We start from the raw sequence: 22,335 nt of genomic DNA, 5'->3' as shown, positions 1-22,335 counted from the left end.
CGCTTCTCGTTGAAATTTTCAGTACATTTCCTTTCACACAATTTGATTATTTGTCGTAAATATACTGTTTATTGACCTAAGATGCAAATTGTTGGCCAATTTCTCAAAAAAAATATCTTTATTCCTTTATCAGAATAAACATAGATTGTCTGAAATAACAAAAATATTTGCATTTGGCCTATTTTCCCCTTTTATATTTCACAATAAGCATTTTTCTGAGTGCAGAATTTCTCTGTTGAGATTCTGTGTATATGAAATACAGCCAATGCACGCACCGTATAGGAACAGGAGAATGTCTCGGTCTCCTAAGACATTCACCCAACTGTTATACTTCCTATAATCTGCTTTAAAATTAAACATTCATCGGTTACAAATTGATAAAAATTCTCTGTTTAATGAAAATAGTATATATTTTACACAAATTATTTACTGTCATTTTCCTCCCTTTCGGTTTCCTTCTGCTCCAAATACTTATCCCACATTTTCAATCTCTCCTGGGCTTCCGTTTCCGTCTCCACAATTCTTGTGTTTGATACAATATAAGAAATAATAGAGTAAAATTTTTAACACTAAAGGAGAAACTATAAGAAATTACTTGAATTTCTTCTTTCCGTCCTAAATCTCAGCCGCCAATTTCCTCTTGCCGAAGAATCGTTCATCCTCCGGATCCTCTGGATCGGCCATTGTCACCTGAGCGACTCCTTCGGCGTGTCTCTGAAAAGACATCAAACAATACGATATGATTTTCACTTGGAGATTCACGCAAAGCACTTTCCATACATCGTATATAGCAACTTTGCGAACGGTTCCACACTTTGTGCACTCCTCCCTCAAGTCGCTTTGATACTCAAGAATTAATTGGACTTCCTTGTCGAAGGTCTCGAGGGCGAATAAATTTTTCACCACCACCCCCTTTTCATGCCGCGCCCGCTCGCCACGCATCTTGTCCGGGCGCCAGTCGAACAATCTGCAAGAATGATTAAAAATTCAATTAGGAGCTTTTTCATGAAACTTTCACACACACTCGCACAAAAATCGCACTTCTCCTTTATCTTCTTCATTTTCTCCTTGTCCTTCTTCTTCTTCTTCTGCTTCAATGCCGGATTGTATTTACCACGCATGTGAAATTGCGCTCTCTGCATTGTCAACTTCTTGCCACGCAATTCATAGCTATCGAGAATGTTGAGCGCCAACTTCACGGATTCCACCTGCAAATACAAGAGAAATGACATGTTAATTCTCAACAGATTGTGCAGAAAAAAATATACGGAAGATACTGAAGAAATTGATCCATTTCCATCCATTCATGAAGGAAAAAAAATGAAGGAATAAAATAAATGTGTGTTTATTTCAACACATTCAACAGATGTTTGGCATCTCCTTGAGAGTATAATTCCACATTCTTTTCTCACTTTCTCGCATTCGCATGAGCAATTTTCCCGCGCTTTTTTCCACAAGCGCCACACGATTGAAGCAAGAAGGCGCATGGAAAGCACGCTGGGTGGGTTGTTTTTGAAGGAATTTCACTCAAGTGATTAATCATCAAATGCTAAATCTCTGTGCACATGGCAAAATTATGCTGAATGTTTGATCTTGAAAATTTATTCACACCACACACATGAGTGATATTTCGGCATCGAGGGAATTTTCAGCAAAAATATAATGTTATTATATCTTTTGTTGCCACGCGAAATGAATACTCAACACTCGTGGTGCTTCTGTACAATTTCACCAACAGAACGAGCGCCTCGAGCATGTTTTTTTTTCTTTCAGCTTCACCAGCACAATTGATCACTTAGATATTGAGTCAATTTGGAAAGAGATCCGTGAAAGAATCGTGCTAGTTTCAGATTTCTCGAAGAATTCCATCGTGAATTCCATACATGAAGTTTGCGGTGATCCTCAACTTTCGCAAAAAGGAAAAGAATCTCCAATTCAATTTATTCAGAGACTCCAAATACTGACTCACACAGCATCTCTTCTCCCATAGATATCAGATTTACAAATTCTCCCTCTCTCGCCGCCTCATATCGCATTTTAAATATATACACACATCTCTCCTCTCTGATTGTCATGAGATAAAAATAGCACAGTGACGGAGAATAAAACGCATAAAATTTATGTGTAAATTACAAATTATACCACAATGTTGCCGCCAGATATTTTTAATATTGAGACACTTATTCACTTATTGCAGATATCATGGATGAAAGGGGAAAGATAAGAATTTATAATGTGACGAGATAAAAATCATCACGTTTTGCCCTCACGCAATCATCTTTTGCGCCTCTCATTGCGAATTCCACCAGATAAAACATGCATGAAGACAAGATATCATCCAAAATTCAACCGAATATTGATTTCTGGCATACTTTGTATGCCCACCCTTGGGAACAGCATTAAAAACACATTCCGATTTGCTCAAATCCGCTCGACCTCAATAAATTTTTAGGAAGCATCTGTAGGAATTGACAGTTTTACTAAAATCAACTGTTCAAAATAAACAGACACTCTCAAACAAACCTCTGCAAATTCAATCAAAACAATTATACATGCTTTTTATTGGCCACTCAACAAAGTTGAACCCAAAATTGCCAAATTGAAGCAATTCTCGTGTGATCTTTCGCCGAATTGACAATCCCAGCTTCATTTGCATTCAGTGGTGTGAAAGCCTTGAAAATGATCGTGTTAAATGATCTACAATATGAGTCTGCAGAGCAATAAATGCATCAATTGCTGAGATGATGTCACATCGCGAAAATGCTCTATTGCGTGAGTCCGTCAATTTAGTGCATTTCTCATATTCATATCTTCCGAAGGCGCACACAAAAGCCCAAGAATATGATTTACGATAGACTTTTAGGAGTCTCATTTTAATTCCCTTGACAATATATCGCCGATCTCTTCACATTCTTCGCGACCACATCGAATTGGGGCTTAGGATGTGATTTAACGAATCGATATAGAGTCAGCAAATAAAGCACAAGATCAGTATTTTATTAGCCACACTTCTCGGAAGTGGCAAATAAGCAATTTGTGGGCAGAAACACTTTTGTCAATAGCCCAAAAATAAGACGATCATCCCGCTTTTCACCACACTCGATTGCTCTCATGTGTTTTATGATGGCAATTTCTCAATTTACACCACGCAAGAAACCACACTTCAGTCGATCCCTCTCACCGAGGGCAAATCCATCAATATTATGCATCTGCACAAGTTCTTGGTCATATAATTAGTAAATAACGCGATGAAGAGTAATCTATTTGAAAATAGACTTTTATCTACTCAGCAGCAATATTGTCTATTTAGAGAGTGAGTTTCGTTGAAGTTTTCAGTGAGAGTTGAGACAATGTTTGGCTCACTTTAAGTGCAAAGAAGATCACGAGATTGAATTCCAAAACAGAAGATCATCATCAGCAATTCAGTTTATTTTCCTATCACATTCATCTTCCTCTTCTTCAGCTTGAAGGTTGATCAGCAATGGATGGACAATTGTTGATTTATTTACAATGAATGCTAAATAAAAATGTAGTCATAATAAGATATCAATGAATTTCAAGAAAGACAAACAAGGAAAAACGAGACAGATTGGCATTAAATCACAGAATATTCCGCTGTGGCTTCAACTCACTGATGCTTAAACGCTAAATTTCTTATTTTTCTCAATGAAATTCAGAAATTATAAGAATTAGCATTCTCACTCATTTCTTCTTCTTAAATAATTAAAACACAGCAAATATGGTTAGTTTGAGAATGATGAAAACGTGATTTCTAGCAAGTGACTTTTATTATCACAAGAAAAGAAACTATATTTTTTCACATGAATGTTGACTAATTGCGACACACTTAAGATAGAAAATTTCTTCTTGACTTCAGTCATTTAGAGAAGAATGATTAAGAGAAATATTAGCACACCTCAATTGATCTCCATTACGCCAAGCCTCTTGATTTGCAGCCCACAAACTGCCAATAGAATTCACTAATCAGATAAAGAGAGAGAGAGATTCTCCGGCAAATGCAGGTATTATTTGCATCCGCAGAATGCTTTCAATGTGCATGCAAAAACAAGAACTTTTGTGAATTGGAAAGTTTAGAGATGAATTCAGAAAAGTGCCAACAAAATGCTTACGTTTCAATTGGCCTGGAAAATTTATCTAACGTTGAATTTCAGTTGCACCATTTTGAGAACAAACTTTCTCTGCAATTTTGGGATTCTCGCGATAAACAATTGCACACCTTTGCCAGTGATATGCGAAGACGTACGCAAATAGACTTGTAAATCGACTGATTAGCCCATGAGTAATTTGCTGTGCAAGAGGCAGAGCACAATTAATTCAATCACAACACCGTCTAGCCGATAATGCTGAGGAGAAACTCTCCTAACATCATCGTTTTCCTCTAGTTTATCGTGAGTTGCAACTTAATTATAATAATCAATTACATCACGGTGCATTGAGTTCAATTATTGAGCGATACCGTCGCGAAAATTGAATTTATCGCCACGGATATTTGACCTGGGCCTCCGGTTGAGCTTTCTCAACACCGAAACCGCCACCTGCCAGGGGCCCCACCACTAAATACAGTCATTTCGCACAGTTACATCTCCCGCCTGGGCAGATTTAACCTTTCGGAGTGCGGTGAGTAAACAATTTATTGCCACTTTCATCTTATGCCGCTCATTTCAAGAGATTTATGCGCGTGGAATTGCACTAAAATGTTTGCCCATTCTTTAGGTGATCTGATAAAAGATATGTTGGGGCATTTGAAAATGCTATCCTTATCATAATATTCACCCCTTGGTGGAAAATATCATTAATAGGGAGAGAGAAAGAGAGAGAGGGAGAGAACATTTAGCTGCAGTGATAAATTGCATGGCAGCCCCAAATCGAAGTCCATTAAAACTGCCCATAAGCGAAAAACCTGGCAAAAACTACCATTTCTGATGCTATCTCGAACAGTAATATTCATTGTGATATCAAAATAATAATTTGCGATAGGATAAATTTGTCGCCCACACGCAAAATTACACCAAAACTCAATTATTTTCTAACATTACCTACCGCAATTTTAAATAATAAAAGCCACCCAAAGAGACAGCTAAATGATTTGTTCCGGATCAACGTGAAATTAACATCCCACATAATATTCTGAAATATTACTTTGAGAAAAAAAATCAAGATTAAAATGATAAAGAATGAAGTCATTGAGGACAGAATATTTGCTTTACAAATTTCACATCGTGATGGAGTGTGGAAAAAAAGGAGCCAAAAACCTTTTCGCATGTTAATCAAACTGTGGCACAATATCGTATTACCGAAAATGATTAATTGTCAATCGACCAATGAATCAATGGCTTCACATACAATTTATTCGTGAAACCATCTCGCGCCCCATCCGCCATGGGAGGAAATTTATTATTTCACCACTCATTTTATGTATCCACCGAACTGCATATTGGAGAGCTGCTGTGGCTTGTCCGCCCGCTTCTTGTGATTTATGTGCAATTGCTTTTAAGAAATATAACTCACTCCAGCATTTTCCACAACCTCTGAAACTCACATCGTGTGTGTGTTTGTTGTACATCTTTTTTTCTGCACTTCCACCCATTTTTTTGCCAACTACTTGTACCATTTTCAAATGACCATCATTTATCATCGGATGACCCATCGAGACACTATGCTTCACTTTATTGTCGCCCATAAAGTTACGCACAGAGATTTCATATGTAGGTGTTAATAAAAAATTGCTGACGTCTTGCGAAAATGAAACATTTTTGCTCAAGACAAATAAAAGTCCTCCCAGAAGCATTAATCACAATTATAAAAAAAATGCTTGATTAATCCAATTTCAATGACCCATTACTCAAATTGAATAGCATTAGATGGTGAATATGGAATGACACATGATGTGAAAATTATTATAATAGCATTTTATGGCATCACATATAAAGTTTCCCTCCTAAATAGTCTCATTAAAACGACAAAACAAGATACTACAATTAAATTTATGATCATGTCCTCCATCTCGCCAGGCCAGTGCACAGAGAGAGAGACAAGAAGCCACTTTGGGGCTCAGCTGCTCCATAACCCAAGAATCTCTGGACAATATCATATTTCCATAAGCTCACGGGAATTGTGCGCAACCATGGGAATTTTCAGCAATACCACCCCGTTTAATGTCCTTATTCTAGTAAAACACGCTGCAAAACCGTAAAACCTGGTAGCATTTTCCAATATAACAAACATGAGAGACACAAGATAATATTTTACCTCTTTTATTATGACAATTCACCTCTTAGATTAATTGTCTTATTAATTGCTTGCAATATATATAGAACTCTTCCATAAAACTATATAACAATTTGCTTTATTGAATACAAATCAATAAGAGAATGGAAAAGTAGTTGCTACGGTTTAGCTTACTTGAATCTGGGATTTCTGGGGACAATGTATAAACTAGCTTAAACCGAAAATGTCTGATTCTGGAATTTGTGATTTATATCGTCTTCTCAATATTTCAAATATGAGATTTATAATCTTAATATACATGTAATTTAAATATCTGATTGACAAGTTGCCTTAAAGACCTACCTTAATACCTCAATCACTGTTTTTTCCTCTTCTTCTCTGAGCTGCTTTCATGCCAGACTTTTACTCAGGAGACATCACGAGTTGTGAAAAAAATTCCACAATGAATTGCCATTGCCTCGCATTTTGTGTAGGAGTAAATTTGAATATTCAAGAGTGATTCTGCAAGTTAAACCACTGACAGTGAAAATGCAATAAATCGTCATACCAATAAATTACACATGTAAAATGATTTAAATTAATGAAGTGATTTTCTTCACAGAAATCTTTGGGCCTTCTGGTGAGCATTGAGGCTCCTTATTAGGCGTTTGATGAAGAGGGGAAAAAGATCTCGAGTGAAAGAGAGGAGACAAATTTGCTGGTTGTCCCACTTTTGGGAGATTCATTCCCAAGTAATAGTAAAATCCGTCGAATCTGGCGAAAGAGAAGTGAGTTGAGCAATTGACAAAGTCTCGATTTTGGCTGATGAGCGAAGGAAAAAGACCGTCTGGATGTGGGTAATTAAGATGGTTCAATTTACACATCAATTTGCATATTGAATCAGAGAGTGAGGATCGCCCCTAAACCGACCAACAATAATAATCAGTGTGACCTCATCATGAGAGTCATAATAGATTTTCGCTCAATTTGTCACCAATTCTCGCAGTGCGGCGATATGGGCAGCAAAATTGGTTGGATTCAGCGACAACAGGAGTCCATGTCATGAATAATCAACTATCATGATCGCATCTGCGTAGTTTTCCATCTCTAAACCTATTTGGCTAGTGCGAAGACATCATTGACAGACACGCACAGTGGCAAGAGAGCATCCAAGAGTTCACCTTCACTCTGCATCATGACAGGTAAACACACAGGTGTGGTCCTGGAATTCTTCAATCGCGCACAAGCACATTGGCGAGCAAAACTCTCAATAAAACCATATTTTTCTATATGCTAATCACATCCATCACATTCAAACGTCAATTCTCTTCTCACACCAAAGTCTTACATAAAATGTTCATCCTTTTATTCTCTCTCTCTTTACGCGACGCACGCCTTAACAGTAAACTTTACTGTTAACCAATTAGCAAAATCTCATCTCATTGATTAAGGTAAACTTCTGGAGAGGAATAAATTTCATCATAGTCGAAATCATCTCACATTCAAGTGGTCTTTCAGACACTCTCTGTGCCCACCTCTCAACACGAAAAACAAACACCGCAGACCTTTTGTCAATTATTGAAAATATTACATGTCCATGAAGAGCAAATATTTATGTTGAATACATCGTGTTGACATATCTCCAAATAATATTGCTGTAATTGTCTATTATTTCCACATTAAACCTCACAAAGGGTGACTTCTCCCCCTCAAAGTAAAGGATATATTGGCAAACATTCTGAACAAAGAGTTGATAATTTGCTAAATTTCACCATTTGATATTTAATATTTAACAACATTGAATATCTCTTTCGCTTTTATCAAAGAAATTTTGTTGCTCTGCCAACCGACAAATATTACACAGTATATAATTTTGAGAGCTTTCAATCAAGCCTATTTAAATAATCACCCCTTTTGCTTCCACATCAGTAATCATTCTCGTAATCATATGTATTTTCCATCATTATTCACCGAAAATCATCTACAACTTTAAAATCTAAAATAGATTTGGCAAATTTGCAAATTTGATTAATAAAATGATGATTTATTGACTACTTGAATTGCATTTCCTCTTATACAATTTGATACAAAATTCTTGTTTGAAACTCTCATGAATGGCGTGATTCTCCAATTTGAACTGTGATTACAATATATTTGAGCCACGAAGAAGTTATACTGCTGAGCAATTATCTAAAAAGCCACACCAAAATACCCACTGGTAAATATTGAAATAGAGAAATGCTGTTTATCCAGCAACACTGGGATGCAATAGGAAGACCACAGAAGAGCACCGATGACTATACAATTACACGAGAAATCTCACTTTTCATCTCTGTCGCTTTTCACCATTTGCCTCCACACATTTTCTCCACTCTCTCTCCACTTCGGCCCCAGCAAATTACAATATCCATCCTAGAATGCAAATTATCACACTGACACTCATGTACTCTCTTCATACATGAAAAGAGAGAACGTTTTGTATGCCACTTTGGATGAAAAGTCAGCACTATATTTGATGAAGTTCTTTTCCTTTATACAATTCTCTCTGTCTCTCTAGTATTGGTGAGAATTTTCTGTTAGCACAGCGTCTGTTCGCTATTAAAAGAATAACACCAGAATCAACATTTAGAGTTGAGAAATGAGGGAAAAATATCACAAACCAGAGAAATTCCACCATGTCTGTGCTTCACCCAGTGTCAAAAGTACTCTATTTCACTCACTTTTCCACACTGTGAACAGACAAAAGATTTTCATATATATTTATTTTACAAAGTGAATTTTTTTCCTCCACTCTCTTGCGTTTGCCAAAAGAGTCTGCACGTCTCAATTCATGATCCTAATTAGCGGCAGGCATGCAGAATCTACCATGAGGAACTAATTCACAAATATGCCAAACAAGGATTCCTAAGAAGTTCAGTCTTTATCAACAATTCATTGAAAAATATTTCAATTGAATCCTAAATTCAGCTGGAAATTCCTGAGAAGAGCGCCTAATTGAATTTCTGTGGATTGCTTTCTCTCATTTTCTGGGAAAATTGTCACACTGAGAAAACACACAGGCGAAATGCAGTAAAACGACCAGTAAAAATCAATAATTGAAAATGGTCTGCTGACCGTGAAAATGAGTTTAATTTAAAGTGTATTTATATATACATGTATTTAAGTATCCCTTCTAAGAACAACAAGTTTAGCATGCACTGCAGAACTTGAGTCAATCCAAGTTATTTTCATCGCCAACTTTTCTAACAAACAGGACAGATTTTTCAGATAACGATGTTAGCATAGATACAGATTTGCCTATAGAACAGTAGTTAGATACAGAAGATGACAGAGACAATTTTCCCGTGGAAGCCAAATAGAGTGAGAAAATTGAGTGGAATAATGGAAAAGAGAGTAAGTGGAAAATTTGAGCAGCACACTTTCCAACATATTGAGCACTTCTCGAGGTATAAATTAAGTAGATTTACTAAAAACTGAAATCATGTTTCATGAAGATTCAATTAGGACAGAAATAATGCAACTGCGACTGCGATATATTGTGAAATTGATCAATTCTTATCAAAATTCACAAACGAAGATCACTCGATATGAGATTGAAGGAACCACAAGTGTCCGTTCGTCACCAAAATACAAATACACCACGCAAGATTGTCAATTAATAAATAGGTTTATGAGCGAACAAATCTTTTCCCGCGCCAAGATGAGACAAGCGTCTGTCTCATGTCTCTTTAACATCTAGCACAGCGGAACTCATAAAGAACATCATATTTTCTCTGTGGAAAACTCTTCAAATACCAATTAGATTTATGACAATTTCATTTTGCACATTTTTTACACACCAATTAGCACTGGGGAACTGAGGAATTCTGGACATTCTGTCACACCATGCAAAATGGGGTCACTTTCGCCACATGGAATGAAATTCTCCCTGGATGCTGTGTGGCATTTTGCTGTGCTCGCTTCTACTCATAAAATTCCCCTTCCCAAAACACAAAAAAGCCACATTCGTGTCCATATTGCTGGAATTTAATTGAAACATTTCACACTGATTACATGTTTTGGCGCATAATTTGGACAGCATATAGCGATATGCTGGGCGAAATGAAAGAGAAGATATAGGGAAAATTAACGCTGAGCATGAACTTCAGCATCAATGATCAAAAAGTTTTGCATTTCACTAATTGAAACTCACAAAATTAGAGGTATTTCCAAGCTAGTCTTTACTATCTTTCCGTGACGATTTATGCCCACATCACGTGCCAGCAGTGGAACACACATAATATATCACGAATTTGCCACGACAATGCAATTATTGATAATTCATCACTTTAGTGAAGCCTCAAAGCCAGTAACGTGTGTCTCATCCGAATTACACAGAAGCCGCCAGTTTGCTTTAAACTCACAATGCTTCACTTATGCACAAGATATATGACAATTGACTTAAACTTTCATTTCTGCAAATATTCATCATTTAGCGATACGTATAATGGCATACATATTTAATGTTTACCACTTCCCACATCACTCATAGCTTAATTTTCAAAGTTTGAATTGAAATTTATGATGAATATCATATAATAACAATTGAATAGAAAGGTTTCTGGGAAAATCCAATTAAAAGCACAAAATTCAGATGCGAAAATGTAATTTTTTGGATCTGTTATTCTGTCATATGATACAAAATATCAATACAATAAAGTACATCGCACAATAACATGACTTTTCTCTTTCAAGGAACACTTGTTATATTTTTATATATGTGTGGTCGTGCAAACAAAATCAAATATTTACACAGTTATTTAATATTGTGAATGAATATGAAATTATATCGTAGTGAGGCGGAAAATGTGAAGCAGCGTGAAAAACTGAGCAAATCAAATTTGTTAAAGTCTGGAATGAGGTTGATGTGGGGAAAATATACGGTAGCAATTAACATGTGTTTTCCAGTACAGGTTTATATCTGGATAAACATTTTTGTGGTAAATGTAAATTTACTGGAAGAGTTACAATGTGGACGTGCACGATGACGTCTATTGATATTGATGATATTGGAATTTGGCAAACACAATTATTTATAATAAATCATGCCACGAAAAATGTTGATTAAAGTATATATATAGCTACAACATGAGCTTATCATGTAATTTTTGGCATATGATGTTTATCCAAAAATAGCATTTCACCGCTTTCATTTCCTGCTCTGCTCATTTTTCTTCTTCTCCACCTCTTTTGTTTAGCATGCAGATGGAAGTTTGCAAATTTACACTATTAGCCGCGAAAAGAAATCTAAAATAAAAATCTTTCTAGAAGAGATCTTCGACCTCGGCGATTAACAGTTTGAAAATTCACCTCTCGTGCGCGAAATGCGTGTCTTCAAAACTTCTATCACCAACAATCATAGACAACAGACAGAGTATTTTTCCTTAAATCCGAAACCAAAGGAGGAATTTAGCTATTTATCATTCCATGCCGACAATCACGTGAAAGAATCTCCTAAATCCCCGAAGACACAACAATGAACCGCCTTGGAAATCAGCAATTGTACTGTGCAAATACACACTGTGAACTAATTACCACTTGTCCAGGAGAGTCACGTAAAAATTGCAATTCTGCAAATTGCCTTTTCCATACATATACACTTTAAGCCCCACATGTGCGGGATGACTTGGTGCTCTTTGCTGAAAATTTATTATGCACACACATTTTATGGTGGAAAAATTATGCACGATTACTAAAAATGCGATACTATCTCATGCTGGAGGAGTTAACTCCACCTTTTCTCTCTCCCGCAGAATAAATCCATAAATATTTTTATCCTCCCTTTTAGTTCTTCCGCCTCCTCCACCGGCCAATATAACAATCTTTGCATCACCAGAACTCTGAGCTAAGATATGATTATGTCTGTATAAGCTGGACACATGGCGCTATGAACGAGCGATGCTTGTCTAAAAATATTCCTCACGTAATCTAATGAAGATATTCCTTTCCCTGAATTGTATTAATCCCAAATTCACAGGAATTTTTCCACGATACGGCAATCTTAATTGATTTCCCATTTGACGTTCGTACACTGAAAAGAGAGTATGAAAACAGAGCCGAGCCACATATCTGAGATATGAGACAGCAAGTTAATGTTGGAAGACAACATCATGCAAGTAACCGCAGGACGGTGTATCATAAATATGATAAATCGTTTATTCACTTGACGACTCACTCTACAATTCATTGAGAAGTTCACCGCGTGTCTTGCATGCAAATGAGGCATCTCACCGCTGGGTGGCAAATTCACCGTGCCCAAATGACGACATGAGGGATATTTATTGTGCGAAATTTTATGAGCCAGCCACGATTTTCGCCCGAAACACAATTACACACTCGCCTGTGTGTGTCATGATCTCAAAATTCTGACAATGATGTCAATTTCGCCTTCGAAATCGCAGAGCTAAAAGGAACTGAATTATGGCTCTCCAATGTAAGACATAGTCTGCATCCACATCACCTACGCACAGCGTCTGAGAAAAAGAGCTTCAGTGTTAATTAATCGACGTGAAAGAAATGTTGCGTCTTTGATTTTTTTTCCTCTCTTCTTCTTCTCTTCTACTAAACATTCAGTTGAATGCGATGAAATGTGATCAAAGTCATCGAGTTCGTCTTTTCGCGCCACCGCCTTAACCCATTATCCTCGATCAACAGACGAAAATGTTTGCTACAATCTAATGGAATATCGGAAAAGAACTGCTGATATTTCATCCAAACTAATGTGAATTAGCAAAAATTCAGTGCCACGGAATCAAAGTTATTTTGATAGCTTAAACTGTGTGCGAAATCGCAAAAGCTGAACTCAGTCTCGGAATACGATTTTGTATTTTTCGGTGTTTCAACTACAAATTTATCCTCTTACTCGCGATATTAAATTTTTTTTAAACATAAAAAAACATAAATTTTATCAATGTTTGTAATCTATATATGAGTAAAGACTATTAATAAATATCACTCAGCGAAACATTCATTGTATTTCACATGATATAATGATCAATTTGATTCATTATATAAAATTTATTGATAAAGAACTTGAATCACACATTGAGTAGTTATTATTCTCAATAAATCCGTAGGTTTACTCATTTTTGTCGTTTTTTTATTCGTTCTCAAATGCACTCATATTCACCACTGGACATTGATTTCATTAGAAGATTTCTCAATAACGTGTGGAATTATTTGACTGATTAATTAACTCAAGAAATTCAATTCCTTACTAAGCAAAAGCTTATCTGATGTTTCTTACCATGAATTTCTGTGAAATCTTCACACTCATCACCATCTCTTGGTTCATAAACATTCACCCAGAATTCATTCATGAAAATCCGCAGCGATCGTCACTGATTTCCTCATTCTCACTCGCTCTTCCTTCCATTTTCCACCACCCACTTTCAATGTAAGACAGACATTTAATATTGAAAATCTCCCACACATTGACACTGCCCAGAATCCTTTGCGCACTATTTTAAATTGTGACTCCTCATCCCATAAACTAATGCCACCCCCTCGCAGTGAAAAAGTTCCTAACTCTCCCCGCACTGTGCCAGCATATTTGCAAGAGCAACACCAGCACATAATACTCCTTCTCTCTCTCTCTCACTCTTGCACTGATGATGTTAGCAATTGAGCGGCGCTGTGAGATAAACCCAACATCTACATATACTACTGGCATTCAGCTTTACTTGCCACTTGGTCCCAGTCACACATCAATTCATCCAACTTTCAGTTGCGATTTGCTCCTCAACGGTGAAGCATCACGGGCGTCAGTGCTCCGAATCTCTCGCCGGACAGTGTGAATCAGAGACTTTTGCCTCCCCTTTTCGTGTCCACAAGTGAATAAGTGTGAATAGAGTTGTGATTAAGAGGGATTACTTTACTGCTCAAACACAGAAGGAATTCACCAAAAAATTGGACACTGTCGTTCAATCACAGTGAACAATGTAAGATGAAATTTAATCTTATTCAGTGCATTTTACCGTCCTCAGTGAAAAGAAAGTTTTTAACTGACTGTGCAGAAAAATTGCAGTGAAAAAGCCCCTAAAAAAAACGTCCACCAACTCTCAAACACTGTGCAAATTCATGAGAATTATTGTCTGTGATTTTGCAAGACAAAAAGCATTAGAATTTTTCACACTATCCAGCCTGCAACATGGAAATTGCATGAAAACACAAAATTTAGCACACAGGGAACTCTGAATCATGTAAAATACATGCAATGCAGAACTCGTTTGTAATTCATGAATTCTTTATCAGTCTATCCAGAGTGAACTTGTTGAATAATCTCTCTTTCTCTCCCACCTTTTCACCCACCCCCAATTTCCCCCCGTCCCTTGAGAATTCGATAACTATATATAAAAGTGTACATGAAGAAGTTTTGTACATTGTGTGTACTGCATTTTGATGCTTTCAATTTCCTCTATCTTAAATATTTCATCGTGTATTTTCTCTGGCTGAGGAAGGACAAATTCTCCCTTTTCACACTATACATATTATCAACATCTCTTCCAATAAATTACCCTCAGGCATTTCTCAAATTCCATTTGCCAAGAACCCTTTACGCAATTGACAAAAGTTTATTTTTGTTGATAAAATGTGAAAGTCACACATCGTAGTTTTATTCCTTCGTCATGCTTTATCTCTCTCTCACACTCTCTTTATTTGGGATGTATTTATAGCTAAACTCTTCGTTCAACTCCAATTTTATCATCGATTTATAGTGTATTAAATTCTAATTAACCAACACCAGCTTTTTCGGAAAGGTTGATTGAATTTTTAACATTCAGATAGACTCGCCTTTTATCTATTGGAGACGTGCGGATTTTCTTGTAGGTCAAGAACTATGCTTTCTAGTGATTGGAAATTCTGCGAAATTTTCCACATTCTCAAGAATATTGCTGTTACTTAGGGAGAACATGAAAAAAAACCACGAATTGTCCACAATGTCTCACTGTGTAAACGCAAAACTGTTGAGTTTTCTCTACAAAATATATCAGCTTATCTTGATCAAATATTGTATAGTTGTTGAAATTCACACATTTATGTATGTATCATCTCATTTAGGTATTCTTAATTCCCCTCCACACACCACTTGACACACCTGATAAGAGGCAAATATGCCGTTCTGCAGGTGAAATAGGATTTATAGATGAGCAATAAGAAAAATATCGCATGGCCATTCCATTTACCTCGCGCAGTCCAGGAAAATCATGCACATTGAAGTACACACTATCGACAATCTTGAGTAAATAGCCCAGTAAAGTGCACAACTTTGCAAGTGATTTGATCTCAAATCTAGTAAATTAACCCATACATCACTTGAGATTTATGACATGCGTCTCGAGACAGAAGAAATTAACTTTGTGGTCAAGATGAAGACACAAAAGTACTCACATGACAGATTTAGCGTTTGCAATCAAGACATACAGTTAAAAAGTTGTGCAGAAACAAGGAGGAATTGGTGGAATATTAAGTATTTTCCCAGCAAATATTTGATCAACTAATCCATTGAGTGTTTTAGGAAAATTCTTCAGATAAACACAGACCTCTTATCATCATCTATTTATATCCTCTGGAAGTTCTTCACCAATTCCAACATTCTATCTCTCTTCCTAGCACTGCGTGTGTGTAAAAACCATCGCCAGACAGACTTTATATATATTTGATTAAGTGACAGTTAAGGAGCAAATTGTACATTTGACTCCATCTTCAAAATATGGTAATCACAATACGATTTATGTGAGTTCTTCAGACGCCACACGAGAAAATCAAGAGCTATTAGGCTCCAAGTGTTTGTTGTTATAATTGAAGCTCAAGAAGTTATTACATTTTAATTCTCTCCCATGCGATGAGGTGCTGTTCTATCAATTCAACCCATTCCCCCAGTGGAACGATAGGAAAACTTTGCTCTACATTTGCAATCTCCAGGGAAGACATATAGTTGCGCAATCCCATTGAATTCACAACTATGAGTGGTTTGTGCATAAATTCTCTGGTTGATTTTCATTAATGGCAGTATCTCCAATAACAGTCATCGCACTTTTTCCATCATGCTCGAAATGTGATCTTTCCGCTAATGTGTGAACGCGATGCCGCGAAAGAAATCACCACAAAGCGTAAATAAGAGTGTGTGGAGCTGAAAAAAAGCCATAAAAATCCTTCATAAATATCGTGATATTTGGAGATCACATTGCTAATGTTACGATGAGAGAGAATATTTGCAAATCTCATATATTCTTGTAAACAACAGCACAGAGCGCATGAATTTATGTTTTAACCATCAATGAAATCCACAAGTTTTATGATAAGTGCTGTCAGGACAATTAATCATCCCTTCTTTGCCGAAGAAAGGCATAAAATTCCAGCATCATCACGTATTTCATATTTTCATGTGAAAAGAACCTCAAAAAAAGTTTATAATGCTCAAAATTCAGATAAACCCACGCGTTGTGCAACCACACAAAGACTCACTTTCCATCTTGCAGACGAGAGAGTGAAGTGGAAAAGCATGGAAGATTGTTGTATATGCAAAAGGCCACAAGAACAAGACGCACTTCTAAGTGAGACTTTGTGACACATATTTTGCTAATTGACTTCACATGATGGCACAGACATCAAGGTCAATATCTGAACCACATTTTCTATTCACATCTCTTCTTGTATATGAGTTCGCGAAGGCACACATTATACCATCATCGCCTCTGCTCCTTGTGGCCAAAGAATCTAACTTTTATGGCCACCAATTAGGAACACAGAGAAATCCAATAAAACAATCAAGTTGTAATATTTGAATTTTTAACCACCCTAATCACTAGAATTAATGGCCAAATTTTTCACGGAAGAGGTCAAATTGATTTACAACACACTGGAACTGAATTTATGTTGTTCCCTCTTAAAAGTTAATTATGCGACGCCAGAGTATTGGAAATTGCTGAAAATTTTCCACCCTCTCTTTTCCCCCTCTTCCCTTCTCTTCTGCTCACTGTGCTGCAAAATGCCAATCAGACATCCTCAAACCAATTGCCTCTGGTTGTGCCCAGAATTGTATCCCTTTTTGCATGAACACACAGTTTGGCGAATATTGAAAATGGGCAAACGTGACTTTCTGATGAAAATCACTGCCACTGGCACAATGTGAAGCCGCAAATTCTCCCATATTAAAGTGTCTCTCACTCTTGGCTTTTTGCGAAAATCTGTATCACAGGCACACCAGCCAATAAATAAACAAATTAATGGGTGAATTCTCAAACCGTGCGAAACTCCTTAGACGCATAAATTATGCTAAATACCGCCACATTCAATTATATTTGTGTTAGACCTCATATTGGAAGCACTCTTACCCCTTTACCAAGAAGAACCATAAATTCCCCGTACAGCTTCTGCGCCAAAATTCAAATGTCTAAACTTTTATAATTATATGCGTAAGCATGGAACGCCAACTCCTGATGGAGAATTATATTTCCACGAAATATATGATTTATAGTTCAGGTTTCACTTATTACGCACAATCAACATATATATAGCAAATGTACAAGAGGTCAACTGAACAGACAGAACAAACCTGAGAAAATGGACAAGCAAAACCACACCAACAGTCTCCAATATAATTATGAATATGGAATTTTTTCTCGACTTTCCGCAATGTGACTTCTTCACTGAGTCACACTCCTCCGGTTTACGCCCATCTTGTGAATGAAACAGTGAGAATTCTGCACAATTTACATTTAAATATTTATGTCAAATTTATGCAAATGTCTTGTCATACCATCAAACATATGCATATCATTTCATAAATTAGCACAAATGAAAGCCGGACCGGCGCGTTCAATTGCCAAAATAAATGCTAATATCATTTTTCTCATCACGCAGCCTCACTATATTCTTCTCTCGACATTATTGAACAATCTAAATTGATCGTTTGGGAACAAATATATAGATTCTGTGTATGATTTGAGAAATACTAAAAAAAAATATCATAGTCAAGACAAGATGTTCTTTTATCGATCGGAACTCAATTCAACGTATCCAATGGATAACAACTCATACAGACTCATGAATGATTTAACCGATGATGTTAGTCCTCTGAATTGATTTTCTTTAAAATAGGTTTTTAGTCACACATTTAGTCATGAACACAAATCATCACATTAGTGGCTAAAACTCTCTAAATCTCCCCTACTCAGCTTACAATCTCGGCATTACAGTAATTATGCAGTGAAGAAATGCAACTAATTTCCCTGTTAGCCATTTAATTTATTTTATGTCTATTTAATTAGTTCAATTGCTCATGTTATTGCACACCATCTTCCCATCCGTAAATCACATTTGAGCACAAGAGCCATTGAGAAAAATGCTCAACAGGCAAGAGTCAATCTGTTTCCCATAAATTTCAACTATTTGTACAATAAATAAATTCTCAGACAAGGAAGGAAGAATTGAGCCATGCAGTTAATGTTTCCCACATTCTCGTCTTTGCCAAAAATGAACGACAATTTGATACTTTTTTTCCACCAACATTTAACTGTTGAATTGTGTGAATTGATCAAGTTTCCAAAACAAGACGCTCTCCAGCCAGTTTCTGTCGCTGTGTCACGTCGTGACCCAATCTGACCAAGACTTTAAGGTCTCTCCCAATCGACATTTAAGGCTTTCTCCTTTATCACATGTTCTGCATTTTGTATCACACAATATATATTGTTAAATTTACTTGGACGAGAAGCAGTATCTCATTATTGGTGAATAAATAGGTGAATTTACATCACGTCTTATGCCAAACACTCTTGAAGTATCGCTCTAGAGAGAATTTCCTGCCTTATTGTTTTCATTTTCAATTACACCATCTCCTTGTAAATCTTATCGAGCGCTCTCGTTATGAATTGCTGTCTTATTGTCGGTGCGCAAGAGATGTATATAAACACACCGTACATTGAAAATTCCCTTGTTGCGGTGCTGAGAAAGAATGGGGAATATTCACTGGAGAGAATCTAGCACAGAAACTCATAAAATACAATGCCAATATTTTCAGATCACAAGTGTCACCTTATCCATAAAATGCCCAACAATGGCACCATTTTCATTTGTCCGTTTTTTTCTTACAGACATAAATGGTGTTAATTCACTGGGTGAGTTACCAATGGGAGGCAGAACATCTGTGATTCCTCTTAAGCGACTGGAGATGCTGTAATCAGGATCCGGATCATTCAACACATTAATATATCACAAGAAGCACTTTAGAATATTTCAAGAGATACACACACAAAAAACATACAAAATGGTGTTCCCAAGATTCTTCCTTATCGTCACACTCTTCTGTAAGTTTGAAGCTTAAAAATAATCCGCGAAAATGTATTTTGGCCAAAAAATAGAGATTAATTCTGAGTGATTTACCGCAAATGTCCAACCAGCATTTCTCTCCCTTTTATTCCATCCGCTAAACAATTTGAAAAATTGAAAAAGAATGTTTCCTCTCTCGTGGCATGCAAATATCTGTCCATTTATGGAAATATCATTTCTGCCCAGCTATTCTGATCAGTTGTGGTCCAGTGAGTGGTCGTCGCACCAAACGAATGTATGCCATGTGCCCGCCAAAATTCGTCCGACTCGGCAATGAATGCTATTACTTCTCCAGCGAGAAGGCCAGCTGGCTGGATGCACACTTTGAGTGCAAAGATCGCAACAGCAAACTCGCGGAGCCATTCAAATTCGAAGACTATCGCCTGAGAAAGCATCTCTTGCGCGCAGAAACAGGTAAAGAAGATTATGCGGTGCAGGATTAAGGGAAGCACACACGCTCTATATAACCATCCACTCTTGCAGAGAGGACACCCAAGTGGATTGGTGGCATTTACAACTGGGAGCGCAAGACATGGCAGTGGGGCTACAATGGACGTGCCATGAAGTACCAGGCATTCAGTCAAATGAAACCAGGGTAATTGCAATTATTAACTAATTTATGCTAAAAAGCTTGACAACAATTTATCGACTGATACTTTCTTGTTATCTCGTGATTAAAAAAAATTAAAAAATTAACAAGAAATTACTCGTGTACGCTTGTTTTTTTTTTGCAGGAGCACCGAAGACATGAAATTTCACTGTTCCATGATGAATCCCACCTTGAAATTCAGGTAATTGCAAATTAAATTCTCACTGCACTCTTTCGCCAACCTCTCCTCCAATCAGCCTCCATCGTGGCTTTTAATGCAGATGATTTACTTGGCCATAAGGAGACACAATTTAATTAACTTTCATGCACGATGCATTGCTTTATTTCTGCCGCGCGCGCGTGAACATTTGGAAAATTAATTAACATTGTAATGCAATCATCTCTTATATTGTATTCCATGCAAATATTTTTTTCGTTACACTTGAACGGGAAATTCTACAGTACATTATATCATCACCTCTGAGCAATAACGCATAATCTTTATGACTTTGTCCATAAGATAAGAAGAATATGCAGTGCGCTATTCTGAGAAATTCTCTCTCTCTCTTTCGCTAAATTCATACCAAACACTTTATTAACTTGTCACGATGTATGTAAAGAGGCAGAAAATAAACTTAAGTTGCTAAAAATTGCAAATTAGAATGTACAATTCTAGTCTATTTGTGGTAATTAGAACTGTATATTTTAATTTGGCAATCAATGAACTTTTAGGTGGTCGGCAAAGCCATGTGTGGAACAGCATAATTTCATTTGTCAGCACCGAATGCCCTTCGTCAGTGAGCGCAATCGTCAGCGAGTGTATGCAAAGTGGAACGAAACATTCCCCAATGAATTGGCCAATGAGATTGAAGTCATCGTGACATCGAATCCGAACAACCAGTCATCAAACATTCGCCACAGATCAGTCAACCGGCGAGGATATCACATAAACAGTGTGCCAAGCGTCGACAATCTCAATCAGGAGGGTGTGTCAAGGTCACAACAGCGACTCAATCGACAAGGTCGCACGGATCACTTGAGGAATCCGCATCGCAGAAGACCACAGATTGTTGACATTGGACGTCCAATTGTGTCCTATGCGCCAGATCCCCTTGTTGAAATCCGACTCGACAACCGACGACAACAGGCCAAGCATAGGCAGAGATTCGAGAAACCCTACAATCCCAGACATCATCATCAGCGTCAACCAACGACAACAACCACATCAACCACACCCTCAACGCTCGACTACAGAATAGTCACTCTTCCGCCAGGTCTGAATCCGTATGAAAGACCACGTCCAACACCAACTACAACAACAACGACAACTACAACAACTCCCAGAACAACGACAACCGATCGATCTAACAACATCGATGAGCAACCCGTTGACCTAGACCACCACCATCGTCATCATCACCATCGAGAGCATCACCACGGCCACCATCGGAATCAGAAAGAGTACAGCCAAGTCTACGATGTCACGACAACATCAACCACAACAACAACAACAGAGGACAACGAAGCAAACGCGAGGAAACTATCTGAAGCTGAGAAGAAGCTCCGTCGTGACGAATTGCGCCGCCGTCTGAGTAGCTTATCACCTGAGAAGCAACGACAGTATATTTTGATGCGCAAGAAGAAGCTTCAGCAGAAGGAGAAAATGAGAAATGAAACCGCATAAGTTATCCATATCTAATTTGACAATGACACTTTTACCATTAAAGTCCTTTTTACTATATAGTTCTCTCATAGGAGCTTTTTATACAATAAGAGCGCACAGTGAGAAACAAGTATGTTGTGCCATCTTTTTTCTTAGCTTGTATTTAATTTAAATGTCTCTTTTTTTATAGCTTTTGAAGGGAGAAATGAAAGAATCAATCAAATATTTGGTCATTTTAATACAAAGTATTATTTAGGATGCGAGAAAGAGATGGATAGCTTTTTTATACTTTTTTTCTTTAGAAAAAAAAAGAAATGAAAAGTTACTTTTCTGTCTAAAAATATTTATATGTACATTTGTTGTTTAGGAGTTATTCCTCTGTTGTGAATATTATTCCTATATAATTCATGTAATTCTCTTTAGCGTGTAATGCTTTTTTCCATTAATAGAAAAGATAAAAAAAAAACAGTCACCGTTTTAGGGCCGA

At 37.0% G+C, this 22,335-nt stretch overlaps 2 protein-coding genes across 2 annotated transcripts in view; one reads left to right on the top strand and one right to left on the bottom strand.

The window, feature by feature from the left end:
* Positions 1 to 327: 327 nt before the first annotated feature.
* Positions 328 to 22,335, bottom strand: part of LOC132259648 (HIV Tat-specific factor 1 homolog) — a 28,777-nt gene continuing 6,769 nt past the window's right edge. Inside the window, 4 exon segments of the mRNA XM_059757364.1 lie at positions 328 to 522; positions 596 to 714; positions 781 to 967; positions 1,042 to 1,208. Of these exon segments, the coding sequence (XP_059613347.1) occupies positions 423 to 522; positions 596 to 714; positions 781 to 967; positions 1,042 to 1,208 (573 nt within the window). The 3' untranslated portion in view covers positions 328 to 422.
* LOC132259646 (uncharacterized) lies at positions 13,955 to 22,163 on the top strand. Its single transcript, XM_059757361.1, has 6 exons — positions 13,955 to 14,207; positions 19,362 to 19,574; positions 19,783 to 20,010; positions 20,080 to 20,191; positions 20,331 to 20,387; positions 20,918 to 22,163. The coding sequence occupies exons 2-6, from the start codon at positions 19,535 to 19,537 to the stop codon at positions 21,867 to 21,869; spliced, it is 1,389 nt and encodes a 462-aa protein (XP_059613344.1). The 5' UTR covers positions 13,955 to 14,207; positions 19,362 to 19,534; the 3' UTR covers positions 21,870 to 22,163.

Source organism: Phlebotomus argentipes, unplaced genomic scaffold, assembly GCF_947086385.1.
Source record: "Phlebotomus argentipes unplaced genomic scaffold, Phlebotomus argentipes genome assembly scaffold_18, whole genome shotgun sequence".
Lineage (NCBI taxonomy): Eukaryota > Metazoa > Arthropoda > Insecta > Diptera > Psychodidae > Phlebotomus > Phlebotomus argentipes.
This window is presented reverse-complemented; position numbering and strand designations above follow the sequence as displayed.

Excerpts from the sequence above, each read along its gene's own strand:
- LOC132259646 (XM_059757361.1), top strand. The coding sequence starts at position 19,535 with ATGGTGTTCCCAAGATTCTTCCTTATCGTCACACTCTTCT. Across the intron at positions 19,575-19,782 it reads CCTTATCGTCACACTCTTCT|CTATTCTGATCAGTTGTGGT; the intron begins GTAAGTTTGAAG and ends ATTTCTGCCCAG. Across the intron at positions 20,192-20,330 it reads TTCAGTCAAATGAAACCAGG|GAGCACCGAAGACATGAAAT; the intron begins GTAATTGCAATT and ends TTTTTTTTGCAG.